The sequence below is a fragment of the Meles meles genome, chromosome 2 (genome assembly GCF_922984935.1).
Source record: "Meles meles chromosome 2, mMelMel3.1 paternal haplotype, whole genome shotgun sequence".
In the NCBI taxonomy this organism is placed as follows: Eukaryota; Metazoa; Chordata; class Mammalia; order Carnivora; family Mustelidae; genus Meles; species Meles meles.
In genome coordinates, this window is record NC_060067.1 from 83353180 (window position 1) to 83366935 (window position 13756).

Sequence of the window (13756 nt, forward strand, 5' to 3'; positions counted from 1 at the left end):
TTGCCTCCTTTATTTAGAGATCACTAAATCATTACTTCATTTAACCAACATTCATTGAATGCCTAATTACTGGGAAATATGGGGAGTACAAAGGAAATACTTTGCTTTATTTATGTTTCCTTTTTTACCTAATAGAGGGCTTTCCAAGAGGGCTGTCAAAAACAAAACAAGCTATATAAGTCACATATTAAGCTAATAAATAAAAAAGAAATAATATTCAAATCTGTGAGAATGCAAAGGTGCTTATCATGCCTTTCAAGCTAATAATTCCATCTGTGAGTCGAATACTGTCTCTTAGAATGGTTGAAAGGCATAGCATATATGCTTATATATAAATTATATATAAATTATATATAAGCATAATATGCTTGGGAATTGCTCTAAACTCTTAAGTTAGCTAGAACAGTTCAGAGCAAGACAAAATTGTTTACCTTTCCCCTCTGAAGCCTCATCAGATGAGCATTGTTAATTTCAGGTCACTAAAGGTGAACATTTTGTATAAAACACAGTGGACAGAGAAGTAGTTATATTCATTGCCTATCCCTTAAATCCTCTCACTCAAGTCCAAAGTCAACAGGTCCTTAAAGAGACTGTTTATGGTTACAGTATTAAGCTCCCTCCTGACCTACTGTATAATTATTATAGGACTTCCACCTTCAGTTGCTTTTTCCAAAAAGTTTTTCCAAAAAGTCAAGGATTCTCTCCACTGATTAGACATGAAACACAGCCTATTATCATTCTTTTATGATGCTTCCCTATTTCCTCATTGTCCTGTTCTCTCCCACAAAGTTATTACATTAAAACAACTATTACTGTATAATTTATTTTTTTCTTTTTCTTTTTTTTTTTTTTTAACTGTATAATTTACAATAGCCAGGGTATGGAAGCAACCCGGTGCCCATCCATATATGAATAAATAAAGATGTGGTGTATATATACAATGGAATATTACTCAGTCGTAAAAAGAATGAAATCTTGCTATTTACAACAACAACATGGATGGACCTAGAAGATATAACACTAAGTGAAATAAGTCAGGGAAAATAAATACCATATGATTTTATTCATGTGGAATTTAAGAAACAAAACAAATGAACAAAAAGAAACAGACTCTTAAATATGGTGAACAAACTGGTGGTCAAGGGAGAGCAGGTGGGGGAGAAATAAGTAAAGGGGATTAAGAGTACACTTACCATGATGAGCCCTGGGTAATGTATAGAACCATTGAACCATGGCGCCTTGCTAGCTCGGTAGAGCACACAACTCTTGATCGCAGGGTCATGACTTCAAGTAGGCATGGAGTCTACTTAAAAATAATTAAATAATGATTCTAAAAAAAGGAACGGTTGAATCATTATATTGTACACCTGAAATTAATATACCTCCCTATTCTATTTGAATAAAAACACAGTTAATTCTCATTAGCTTACCTGTTTAAGCAGGAGGAAATTTGTTAAATGATTTAAAAAAAACAGATAGGAATATGTATGGTATCTTTGGAAGGTAATGAGGTCAGAACACAGGGCCACTTACTATGTAATGATTAAAAAAGAGAGGTTCAACATGGGGGGTTAGGGGGGTAGGAGAAGAATAAATGAAACAAGATGGGATTGGAGGGAGACAAACCATAAGTGACTCTTAATCTCACAAAACAAACTGAGGGTTGCTGGGGGGAGGGGGGTTGGGAAAGGGGGAGTGAGGTTATGGATATTGGGGAGGGTATGTGCTATGGTGAGTGCTGTGAAGTGTGTTAACCTGGTGATTCACAGACCTGTACCCCTGGGGATAAAAATACATTATATGTTTATAAAAAAATAAAAAATAAATAATTTTTAAAAAAAAGGGAGAGATTCAGCAATTGGAGCAGTTCCAGGCCCAGAAAGGTATTTGTAGGGTTTTTTGGTTATTTTTATTTAAATTCAATTAGCTAACATATGATATGGTACATCATTAGTTTGTTTTTTGGGTTTTTTTTTCCGCTTCTGGACTTTTTTTTAAAACAAACAGAAGAAAACATAACCCGACCCACCCCCAAAACCCCCAAACCAATCACCCTAGATAACTTTCTCTTGCACTACTGTGCTGGAAGTGAGCTGTGAATGTGGTCAAGCACTGTCCATTTACCCAGAGTTTTACAAATATTTACAGTCATCTCTGCCAAATATCTTTGCACTGAGCCTCACAGAACATTCTCAGCATTCAACAGCTCCATTCTCATGAATGGCTTCAGTTCATTGGCAATTTTAGATGGAATGTTGAGTAATTTATCAGTTGCGTATATCACCCAGTTTAGAAAGATATTTGGTCTAGAGATGTAAATTTGGGAGTTGTCAGCATATAAATGATATTTAAAACCAGTAGACTGGATTAGACCATCAAGGGACAGATGGAGATACAGGACAAAGGACATAAGTCTTGGGTAGTACAATTTTAATTTTTTTAATTCAGTTTTTATTTTAATTACAGCATAGTTAACATATAGCATGATATTCATTTCAGGTGTGCAATATGTTAATTCAGCAGTTCCATACATCATCAATGCTCTTCATGTCACATGCACTTCTTAAGCCCATCACCTGTTTCACCTACACTCTCACCCATCTATCTCCCCTCTAATGTGTAGTGCAATTTTTTTTTTTAAGTTTTTTTAATTTGAGACAGAGAGAGTGAGAGAACACAAGCAGGGGAAGAGGGGCAGAGGGAGAGGAAGAATGAGAAGCAGACTCCCTCCTGAGCAGGAAGCCCAATGCAACTCAGGACTCAATCCTAGGACTCTGGGATCATGACCTGAGCTGAAGACAGATGCCCAGGCACCCCAGGTAGTGCAATTTTTAAAGAGGTTCAGGAGAAGAGGAAGAAACAGCAATGTAAACTAAAAAGGAATGAACAGTGAATAAGGAAGGAAACCAATACTGTGGCATGCTAAAAGCCAAATAAGGAAAGTTAAATAGGGAAAAGAGAGCAATCAGTTATCTCAAATGCTACTGATATATCAAATAAGATAGTTATTCAAAATTGACTCATGAATTATTAATGGAGACTATGGATGGTGAAAACCTGATTGGGGTTGGTGTAGTAGTATTGGAGATGAGCCCGCACAGACTTTAGAGGAGTTTTGCTCCAGAGAGAAGCAGAGAAATGGGCTTGTGACTAACAACAGAACTGGGATTATAAGAGTACTTTTTTAGTTGGGAGAAGAAAATGATTGGATAAATAGAAACATCAAGGAGTTGGCTGACAAGGGGCATAATTTGAATAATACCAAATAATGGAAAGAAAGGGAAGTCCAAGAGATTTTTTTCCAAGACTTTAATACCTAGACTTGATGACATTTTTTACAGGGAGTAAAGGAAAATTGAAAAATAACTCTTAAGAGTAAAATAATAAATTTTTAGGACAAGGTGAGGTGAGAAGGTTGGGAAAAATAAGTATCATTCATAACAGGCAAAGATTCCAAGTGGAGATGTCCCAGAAGTGTAGAATAAGATGTTTGCTTTCAACAAAGTGATTAGGTTTTTAATCATTTACTATGTTATCTTTATTATCTTTATTAATATTGATATATTAATAATGATGTGATTTATAACAACATCAAATGATTATTTTTCTGAAGGCTCTACTTGAGGAGAAGCATAAAGAACAAGATATAGAGAAAATGAAAGAAACGGTCTCTCGGGTTGTGCAAGATGCTGCCATAAGAACCAGGAAGGAAGTAAGAAGTCTTTAAACTTCAAAATTATTTAAAATTCAAAATTTTATAGAATTTTACAGCCCAAGATAAAATACTACCCAAGTTTTTGCCTAATGGACCTAGCTAATTAACTGTTAGCTAACTGAACCAGTTGTGCTGAATTTCAAATAAAAATCATCTCAGGATACCCCTACCATTTGAGTTTAGAATGAGGCTGAGGTAAGGACAGAAAAAGTTGAGGTTGAGGCTAAGGAGAGAGGGGTTTAGGCCAGGAATATCATGATGATAAACACATGTGAAGTGTAAAATTAAAAAGAAGCCTCAAAAAAGAAACTCAGAATGCATAAGAAGTAAGAGAAGAAAACCTACCATTTGCTTGCAGAATCTTAGAGCATCTTAAGACTGGAAAAATCTGGTTTGACCTCTTTTTTTTATTGGTAAAAAAACTGAAACCATAAGAGGTTGTTGACTCACTCAAAGTTATATACAAATTAAAGCCAAAATTTAGGGGCACCTGGATGGCTCAATTGGTTAGGCTACTGCCTTTGGCTCAGGTCATGATCCTGGAGTCCCAGGATCAAGTCCCCTATTGGCCTCCCGGCTCAGCAGGGAGTCTGCTTCTCCCTCTGACTCTCCCCACCTCGTGCTTTCTCTGATTCTCTCTCTCAAATAAATGTCTTTAAAAAAATAAATTCTGGCTTTATTTTATTTATTTTTTAAAGATGCTATTTATTTATTAAAGAGAGAGAGTAAGGGAGACAGAAAGAGAGAGAGAGAAGGAGCAAGGTGAAGGACAGAGGGAGAGGGAAGAAGAGACTCCCCGCTGAGCAGGGAGCCCAATGCGGGGCTCAATGCCAGGACTCCAGGGATCATGACCCAAGCCAAAGGCAGACCCTTAACTGACTGCGCCTCCCAGTTAAAGGCAGGATTTAGACTCATACCTTCTGCTCTACTCAGCCCAGCATTGTTTCGATCACATCATGCTGGCACTTGTACAATTTGTGAGTTGTGTTATTTTCAATTCTCTTATCAAGACTAAATCTGATATTTTTGTGTTAACCTAATGAATTGTTTCTTGGTTTGACTTACGCAAATTAAAACTTGGAAGTGTACATTTACTTTCATATATTTATGCAAATTTAAACTGGGAAGTGTAAGTTTGCTTTCATGTAAAGAAACAAGGAAAACATAATATCTATTTGCCTTTCCTTTTGGTATGGATATGAATCAGTTTGTAAGTGGTATGGTAAAGTTTGAAAATGTATTGTGAATTGTAGAGGAAAAAAAAGAAAAACCCATTTTAAGGATCAAAAGTAAATAACTTGCTTTAGGGCTCTACCTTTAGAAGTAGCAGAACTAGTTGTAAATACAAGTCTGTTGTTTCTTGAGCTCTCTTCTCAATCACTGTGAGAAATTGTTTCCCTTTACTTTTATATTCTTTCATTTTTAGAAATTTTCAAACCCATAAAAGGTTAGAATCTGTACAGTGAACACTTGTTTGCCCCTTACCCAGATAATTATTAATGTCTTGCCACACCTATCCCATCTCTTTCTATACATACACACACTCTTTGCCAAACATTTGGACATTGACTGCAGGCATTATGCCACCTCACTCCTGAATATTTTGGCATGTTTTTCCCCAGAGAAAGGATATTTTACTACACAACCACACCACTATTACCATACCTTTAAAAAAAATAAACATCATCTTAATCTACAATTTCCCTAGAATATCCTTATTAGCTTTTTGTTTTTTTAAATCCAGAATCCGATCAAAATTTATGTATCATTGCATTTGACTGCTGTCTCTGTAGTCTCCCTCAATTTAACCCAGTGTTCAGCCTTCTTCTGTATATGACAAAGAATCCTTTGTAAAATCCAGAATATTCCCCATCTGGACCACCTGCATCCCAAAGCTTTTGGACTATTGTGTTTTCAGTTTCATTTGTTTCCATGTATTTAATTGTTCTTTAATTTCCTCATTGATCCATTCATTCTTTAGCAATATGTTCTTCAACCTCCATGCATTTGTGGTCCTTCCAATTTTTTTCTTGTGGTTGACTTCAAGTTTTTTAGCATTGTGGTCTGAAAATATGCATGGTATGATCTCAATCTTTTTGTGCAGGTTGAGGTCTGATTTGTGGCCCCGTATGCAATCTTTTTTGGAGAACGTTCCATGTGCACTTGAGAACACTGTGTATTCTGCTGCTTTAGGATGAAATACCTGAAGGAGCTGGAAAGAACAGCAAATAAAGCCTAAACAAAGCGGGAGAAGAGAAATGAAAATGATTAGAGCAGAAAGCAATGACAAAGAAATAAAAAAACAAAACAAAACAGAACAGATCAACAAAACTAGGAGCTGGTTCTTTGAAGGAATTAATAAGATTGACAGCCCATAGTCAGATTTACCAAAAAGAAAAGAGAAAAGACCTAAATAAATAAAACCATGAATGAAAGAGGAGAGATCACAGCCAATACTGAAGAAATACAGCTTAAGAGAATATGAGCAGTTATATGCCAAAAAATTAGGCAATGTGGAAGAAATGAATGCAGTCCTAGAAACATGTAAACTACCAAAACTGAAACAGGAAGAAGTAGAATAACTGAATAGACCCATAACCAGTGAAGAAATTGAAGCAGTAATCAAAAATCTCCCAAAGAACAAGATCCCAGGGCCGGAGGGTTTCCAAGGGGAATTCTACCAAACTTTTAAAGAAGAATTAATACCTATTCTTCTAAAACTATTCCAAAAAATAGAGATGGAAGGAAAACTTCCAAACTCATTTTATGAGGCCAGCATTACCTTGATCCCAAAACCAGACAGAGACCCCAGCAAAAAAGAGAATTACATACCAATATCCCTGATGAGCATGGATGCAAAAATTCTTACCAAGATACTAGCTAATAGGATCCAACAGTTCAATGAAAAGATTGTTTACCATGACCAAGTGGGCTTTATTCCTGTGCTGCAGGGGTGGTTCAACATTCACAAATCAATCAGTATGATCCACCACACTAATAAAAGAAAGAAGAAGAACCATATGATTCTCTCAATAGTTGCAGAAAAAGTATTTAACAAAATACATCATCCTTTCTTGATAAAAACTCTCTGCCATGTAGGATAGAAGGAACATAACTCAATATCATAAAGCCATGTACAAAAGACACAGCAAATACCATCCTCAACAGGGAAAAACTGAGAGCTTTTCTCCTAAGATCAAGAACATGACAGGGAAGTCTGCTCTCACTACTGTTGTTCAGCGTGGTATTGGAGTTCCTAACCTCCGCAGTCAGACAACAACAAAAAAAATAAATAAAAAGCATCCAAATCAGCAAAGAAGTCAAACTCTCATTCATTGCAGATTACCTGAATCTCTATGTAGAAAACACAAAAGATTCTACCAAAAAATTGCTAGAACTGATCAAGGAATTGAGCAAAGTCACAGGACATAAAATCAATGCAAAGAAGTCAGTTTCATTTCTATACACTAACAATGAAGCAGAAAGAAATCAGGCAAGCGATCCCATTTAAAATTGCACCAAAACCCATAAAACACCTAGGAATAAATCTCACCAAAGAGGTAAAGGACCTCTACTCTTAAACTGTGGAACATTTATGAAATAAATTGAGGAAGACACTAAGAAATGAAAAAATATTCCATGCTCATAGATTGGAAGAACAAATATTGTTAAAATGTGTATGCTGCCCTAAGCAGTGTGCACATTAAATGCAATCCCTATCAAAATACTATCAGCACTGAGACATCTGGGTGGCTCAGTTGGTTAATATGCATCTGCCTTCCACTCAGGTCATGATCCCATTGTCTTGAGGTTGACTCCCACACCAGGCTCCTTCCTCGGCAGGAAGCCTGCTTGTCCCTCTGACTGCCACTCCCCCTCCTTGTGCACGCTCGCTCACTCTGTTTGACAAATAAGCATTCAACTTTTTTTTTTTTTAATATTTTATTTATTTGACAGAGAGAAATCACAACTAGGCAGAGAGGCAGGCAGAGAGAGAGGAGGAAGCAGGCTCCCTGCGGAGCAGAGAGCCGGACGTGGGGCTCGATCCCAGGACCCTGGGATCATGACCTGAGCCGAAGGCAGAGGCTTTAACCCACTGAGCCACCCAGGCGCCCCTCTCTTTGACAAATAAATAAATAAAATTTTTTTTAAAATACCATCAGCATTTTTCAGAGCTGGAACAAACAATCCTAAAATTTGTATGGAACTACATAAGACCCCAAATAGCCAACACAATGTTGAAAAAGAAAACCAAAGCTGGAGGTATCACAGTTCTAGACTTAAAGCTGTAATCTTTAAGACAGCATGGTACTGACACAAAACAGACACATACATCAGTGGAACAGAATAGAGACCCCAGAAGTGGTACCTCAAATCTGTGGTCAACTAATCTTAAACAAGGCAGGAAAGAATGTCCAGTGGAAAAAAGACAGTCTCTTCAATGGATGGTGTTGGGAAAACTGGACAGCCACATGCAGATGGTGTTGGGAAAACTGGACAGCCACATGCAGAAGAATGAAACTGGACCACTTTGTACACCATTCACAAAAAATAAACTCAAAATGGATGAAAGACCTAAATGTGAGATAGGAGTCCATCAAAATCCTACAGAAGAATGCAGGCAGCAACCTCTTTGACCTCAACTGCAGCAACTTCTTACTAGAAATGTCTCCAAAAGCAAGGGAAAGAAAAGCAAAAATGAACTATTGGGACTTCACCAGGTTAAAAAGCTTTTGCACATCAAAGGAAACAATCAATAAAACTAAAAAGCAACCTATAGAATGAGAGAAGATATTTGCAAATGATGTATCAGATAAAGGGCGAGTAACCAAAACCTATAAAAAAAAATATATCAAACTCAACACCCCAAAAATAAATAATTTAAAAATCACTTACAAATTCCACTAGCAAAAAATACTATTTTTAGCATTGTCCTCTGAATTTTCATTTAATTACGGATTATTAATGATGTAGCTATCTATGAAACAAAAAATTCTGGAGTTATATACATCAACCTTCAAATAGTGCTAAGCCTAGAAGATAAAATAGTGAGGAAGCTTTCTCTTTCTACATATATAATTTTGCACTGTGTGAAATTTCAAAGAATAGCTATTATTTTCATTAACTATATATAAATAAACCATAATATCTTATAGAACATGTAGTATATCCTCCTTATATCCATTTATTATTTTAACATATATATTTATTATTACTATTATTTTTCCCCATAACACATACCCTTTCCAATGACCATCACCCTGCTACCCCATCCCTCCAACCTCCCTCTTTCCGGCAACCCTCAGTTTGTTTCCTATGATAAAGAGTCTCTTATGGTTTCTCTCCCTCTCTAGTTTTGTCTTGTTTCATTTCTCCCTCCCTTCCCCCACAGCCTCCTGCCCTGCCTCTCAGATTCCTCATATCAGCGAGATCATATGATAATTGTCTTTCTCTGATTAATTTCAAGTGGCACAATACCCTCTAGTTCCATCCACATTGTAGCAAATGACAAGATTTCATCTCTTTTGATGGCTGCATAGTATTCCATTGTATATATACATACCACATCTTCTTTATCCATTCATTGGTTGATGGATATCTAGGCTATTGACATAGTTTGGCTATTCTGGGCATTACTGCTATAAACATTCAGGTGCATGTGCCCCCTCAGATCACTACCTTTGTACCTTTAGGTTAAATACACTATAATGCAATTGTTGGGTTGTAGGTTAGCTCTGTTTTCAACTTTTTGAGGAACCTTCATACCATTTTCCAGAATGGCTGCACCAGCTTGTATTACCACCAACAGTGTAGGAGGGTTCCCCTTTATCCTTATCCTTGTCAACACCTGTTGTTTCCCGCCTGGTTAATTTTACCCGTTCTGATGGGTGTGAGGTATCTCATTGTGGTTTCGATTTGTATTTCCTTGATGCCAAGTGATATTGAGCACTTTTTCATGTGTCTGATGGCCACTTGGATGTCTTTGCTGAAATGACTGTTCATGACATCTGCCCATTTCTTGATTGGATTATTTGTTCTTTGGGTATTGAGTTTGGTAAGTTCTTTATAGATTTTGGATACTAGCCCTTTATCTGATATGTCATTGGCAAATATCTTCTCTCCTTCTGTCGGTTGTCTTTTGGTTTTGTTGAAAGTGTTCTTTGCTGTGTGGAAGCTTTTGATCTTGATTAAGTCCCAGTAGTTCATTTTTGCCCTTGCTTCCCTTTCCTTTGGCGATGTGTCTAGGAAGAATTTGCAGTGGCTGAGGTCAAAGAGGTTGCTGCCTGTGTTCTCCTCAAGGATTTTGATGGATTCCTCTCCCACATTGAGGTCTTGCATTCATTTTGAGTCTGTTTTTGTGTGTGCTGTGAGGAAATGGTCCAGTTTCATTCTTCTGCATGTGGCTGTCCCATTTTCCTAACACCATTTGTGGAAGAGACTGTCTCTTTTCTATTGGACATTCTTTCCTGCTTTGTGGAAAATTAGTTGACCATAGAGTTGAGGGTCCATTTCTGGGCTCTCTATTCTGATCCATTGATCTGTGTGTCTGTTTTGCACCAGTACCATACTGTCTTGATGCTTACAGCTTTGTAATAGAGTTTGAAGTCTGGAAATGTGATTCCGCCAACTTTGGTTTTCTTTTTCAACATTCCTCTGGCTATTTGGGGTCTTTTCAGGTTCCATATAAATTTTAGGATTATTTGTCCCATTTCTTTGAAAAAAGTTGATGGTATTTTGATAGGGATTGCGTTAAATGGGTAGATTGCTCCTGGTAGCATAGACGTTTTCACAATATTTGTTCTTCCAATCCATGAGTATGGAATGTTTTTCCATTTCTTTATGTCTTCCTCAGTTTCTTTCTTTCATGAGTACTCTGTAGTTTTCTGAGTACAGATTCTTTGCCTCTTTCGTTAGATTTATTTCTTATAATCTTATGGTTTTGGGTACAATTGTAAATAGGATTGACTTCTTAATTTCTCTTCTGTCTTGTTGGTGTATAGAAATGCAACTGATTTCTGTGCATTGAGTTTTATATCGTGACAATTTACTGAATTCCTGTATGAGTTCTAGCAGTTTCAGACTGAAGTCTTTTGGGTTTTCACATAAAGTATCATATCATCTACAAAGAGTAGAGTCTGATTTCTTCTTCGGTGATTCAGATGCCTTTTATTTCCTTTTGTTGTCTGATTGCTGTAAGACTTCTAGTAGTATATTGAATAGCAGTGGTGATAGTGGATAGCCCTGTCATGTTCCTGACCTTAGGGGGAAAGCTGTTAGTTTTTTCCCCTTTAAGAATGATATTCACTGTGGGTTTTTCGTAGATGGCTTTATGGTCTTGAGCTGTGTACCCTCCATCCCTACACTGTGATGAGTTTTGATCAAGAAAGGATGCTGTACTTTATCAAATGCTTTGTCAGCATCTATTGAGAGGTTCAACTGGTTTTTGTTCTTTCTTTTACTGATGTTTTGTATCACATTGATTAATTTGCAGATATTGAACCCAACCTTACAGCCCAGGAATAAATCCCACTTACTCGTGGTGAATAATCCTTTTAATGTACTGTTGGATCCTATTGGCTTTATTTTGATAAGAAATTTTGCATCCATGTTCATCAGGGATATTGGTCTGTAATTCTCCTTTCCAATGGGATCTTTGATTTGGGGATTAAGGTAATGCTGGCCTCATAAAATGAGTTTGGAAGTTTTCCTTCCATTTCTGTTTTTTAGAACAGTTTCAGGAGAATAGTTATGAATTATTCTTTAAATGTCTGGTAGAATTCCCCTTTGGAAGCCCTCTGGCCCTGGGGTCTTGTTTATTTGGAGATTTTTGATGACTGCTTCAATCTCCTTACTGGTTATAGATCTGTTCAGGTTTTCTGTTTCTTCTTGATTCAGTTTTGGTAGTTCATACATCTCTAGGAATGCATCTGTTTCTTCCAGATTGTCAAATGTGCCCACATATAGTTGCTCATAATATGTTCTTATAATTGTATTTCCTTTTTTTTTTTTAAGATTTTTTATTTATTTATTTGAGAGAGAGAGAGGTCACAAGTAGGCAGAGAGGCAGGCAGAAAGAGGGGGAAGCAGGCTCCCTGCTGAGCAGAGAGCCCGACATGGGCCTTGATCCCAGGATGCTGAGATCATGACCTAACCTGAAGGCAGAGGCTTAACCCACTGAGCCACCCAGGAGCCCATAATTGTATTTTTGTTGTTGGCTGTGATCTCTCCTCTTTCATTCATGATTTTATTTATTTGGGTTCATTTCTCTTTTCTTTTTGGTAAGTCTGGCCAGGGGTTTATCAATCTTATTGATTCTTTCAAAGAACCAGCTCTGGTAGTCTTTTTGCCTTAAAGCTTTCTGTACAGCTTTGGAGAATGAGAATTGGGATGGCAGCCTCCCAGTCTCCAGCCCTGGAGGAGCCGAGAGCTCACCCTCCCACCCCCTTCACTGAGCCATCAGAGTGAAGCAGTCAATCAGTCCTGTCTCCCTGGTCTCCAGCCGCACTCTGAGCTCACCCAGCCTTTGATCAAGAGTTTCTATCTCTGGCACACAGCCCCAGTTGGAGTCTCCAAACCCAGCAGATTCCTGCAGCGTGCCCCCACACCACTTCTCTTGGTGGAGGAAGGGGGGTTCTCCCTGGATCTGTCACTTGTGGGATTGCTGCTCAAAGAGTAGTGCCCCAACTGTGCCTCGGATCACACTTTAAGGTAACCCCAAGCTGAGCGTCCCCTCCTTGGCTCTGTCTCTGCAGTCGGCTTCCCCACTTGTTACTTAGGAGCTCTACTGCACTCAGGCACCCCTGGTCTTTCTGTGACCCCACGAGTCCTGAGAGCACACTGTCCCAGTGAAGGCTCCATACCCCTCAGCCCACCCCACCCCCCACTTAGCCTCTAGAGTGACATCCCTTAGCAGAGCAGACTTCTAAAAGTTCTGATTTTGTGCTCCACTGCTCTATCACTTGCCAGGAGCTGACCCCTCTCCCTGTGGTCTGTCTTCCTGTGTTTTGCCTCGGATTCACTTCTCCGCACGTCGTATCTTCCAGAAATTGGTGTCTTTTGTGTTCCTATAATTGCTGCTGTTCTTCTCTTCAATCTCCTGTTGAGTTTGTAGGAGTTCAGAATGGTTTGTTAACTATCCAGCTGAATTCCTGGAACCAGAGAAATTTAGGTCTCCTACTCCTCTGCCATCTTGCTCCTCCCCTTTACATATATTTTTTAATGTTTTTGTTTGAAAATATTAAGCTGTATTGGTGATAATTGCCCCACTTATCGTAATTTGACATGTTCTCCAAATATGTAGAATTAATCTATTGAATTGGGGATTACTTATGTCTAATGACTTTAGAAGTATCTTTTTATTAACAAAGTAAAATAGGTTCTGGCTATAAAACTGAACAAAATGAGATAATAGATCATTTCTTTAAAATACAAAAATGGATTTTTCTCCAATCTCTTTCAAACAAGTGAAACTTAATGTGTGACAATAACATTATTTTATTTTTTTATTTTCTTTTGATTTTAAATCATGACTTAAAATTTGTGATCAAAATTATATTCATCCAGTTAGGTAATATTTGCACCATTATTGGACTTTTCTATTTTTGTCTCGTGTTAATTGTCTTACTGTTTGGTTTATCAATACTCTTACTACCCATAAATTATCAAAGAAAATGTTTACGTAAGGAAAGTGAGGTTAGGGTAAGAGATAAGAAAGGTGACTTTAGTTCCCATACAGACTTCTGAACCCCAATCACATTAAACTGCCTCTCAGATATGCGTATTTGCTCACATAATAAGATTTACATTGTGTTTTATCAGATACTAATCTCAAAATATTTTCTGTGACTTTTGCAGCAGATTTTACTGATGATATACCATCAGTTTCAGTAATCCTAAAGTCTTTTTAGTAAGTGTGAGTAGTTTAATTCACTGAATTTATCAGCATTACTGTAAAAATATTTCAAAATATATTTACTACTATGGTCATAAACCCTCATGCTAGCTGCATCATTTTTAGATACTAAAAAGAACACTTTTGGT

General features: G+C 37.4%; 1 protein-coding gene across 4 annotated transcripts in view; it reads left to right on the top strand.

Annotated features, from left to right (window-relative positions):
• Positions 1 to 13756, top strand: part of SCLT1 (sodium channel and clathrin linker 1) — a 199482-nt gene that overhangs the window by 97447 nt on the left and 88279 nt on the right. For 3 of the 4 annotated variants that reach the window (XR_006817479.1, XM_045998235.1, XM_045998236.1), the window contains one exon: positions 3614 to 3712. The exons of the other annotated variant lie outside the window; for it this stretch is intronic. Coding sequence is in view for 2 of the 3 variants with exons in the window: in XM_045998235.1 (XP_045854191.1) it covers positions 3614 to 3712 (99 nt within the window). In the remaining variant the exon portion in view is untranslated. The remainder of the gene's footprint in view (positions 1 to 3613; positions 3713 to 13756) is intronic. 4 annotated transcript variants of the gene reach the window in all.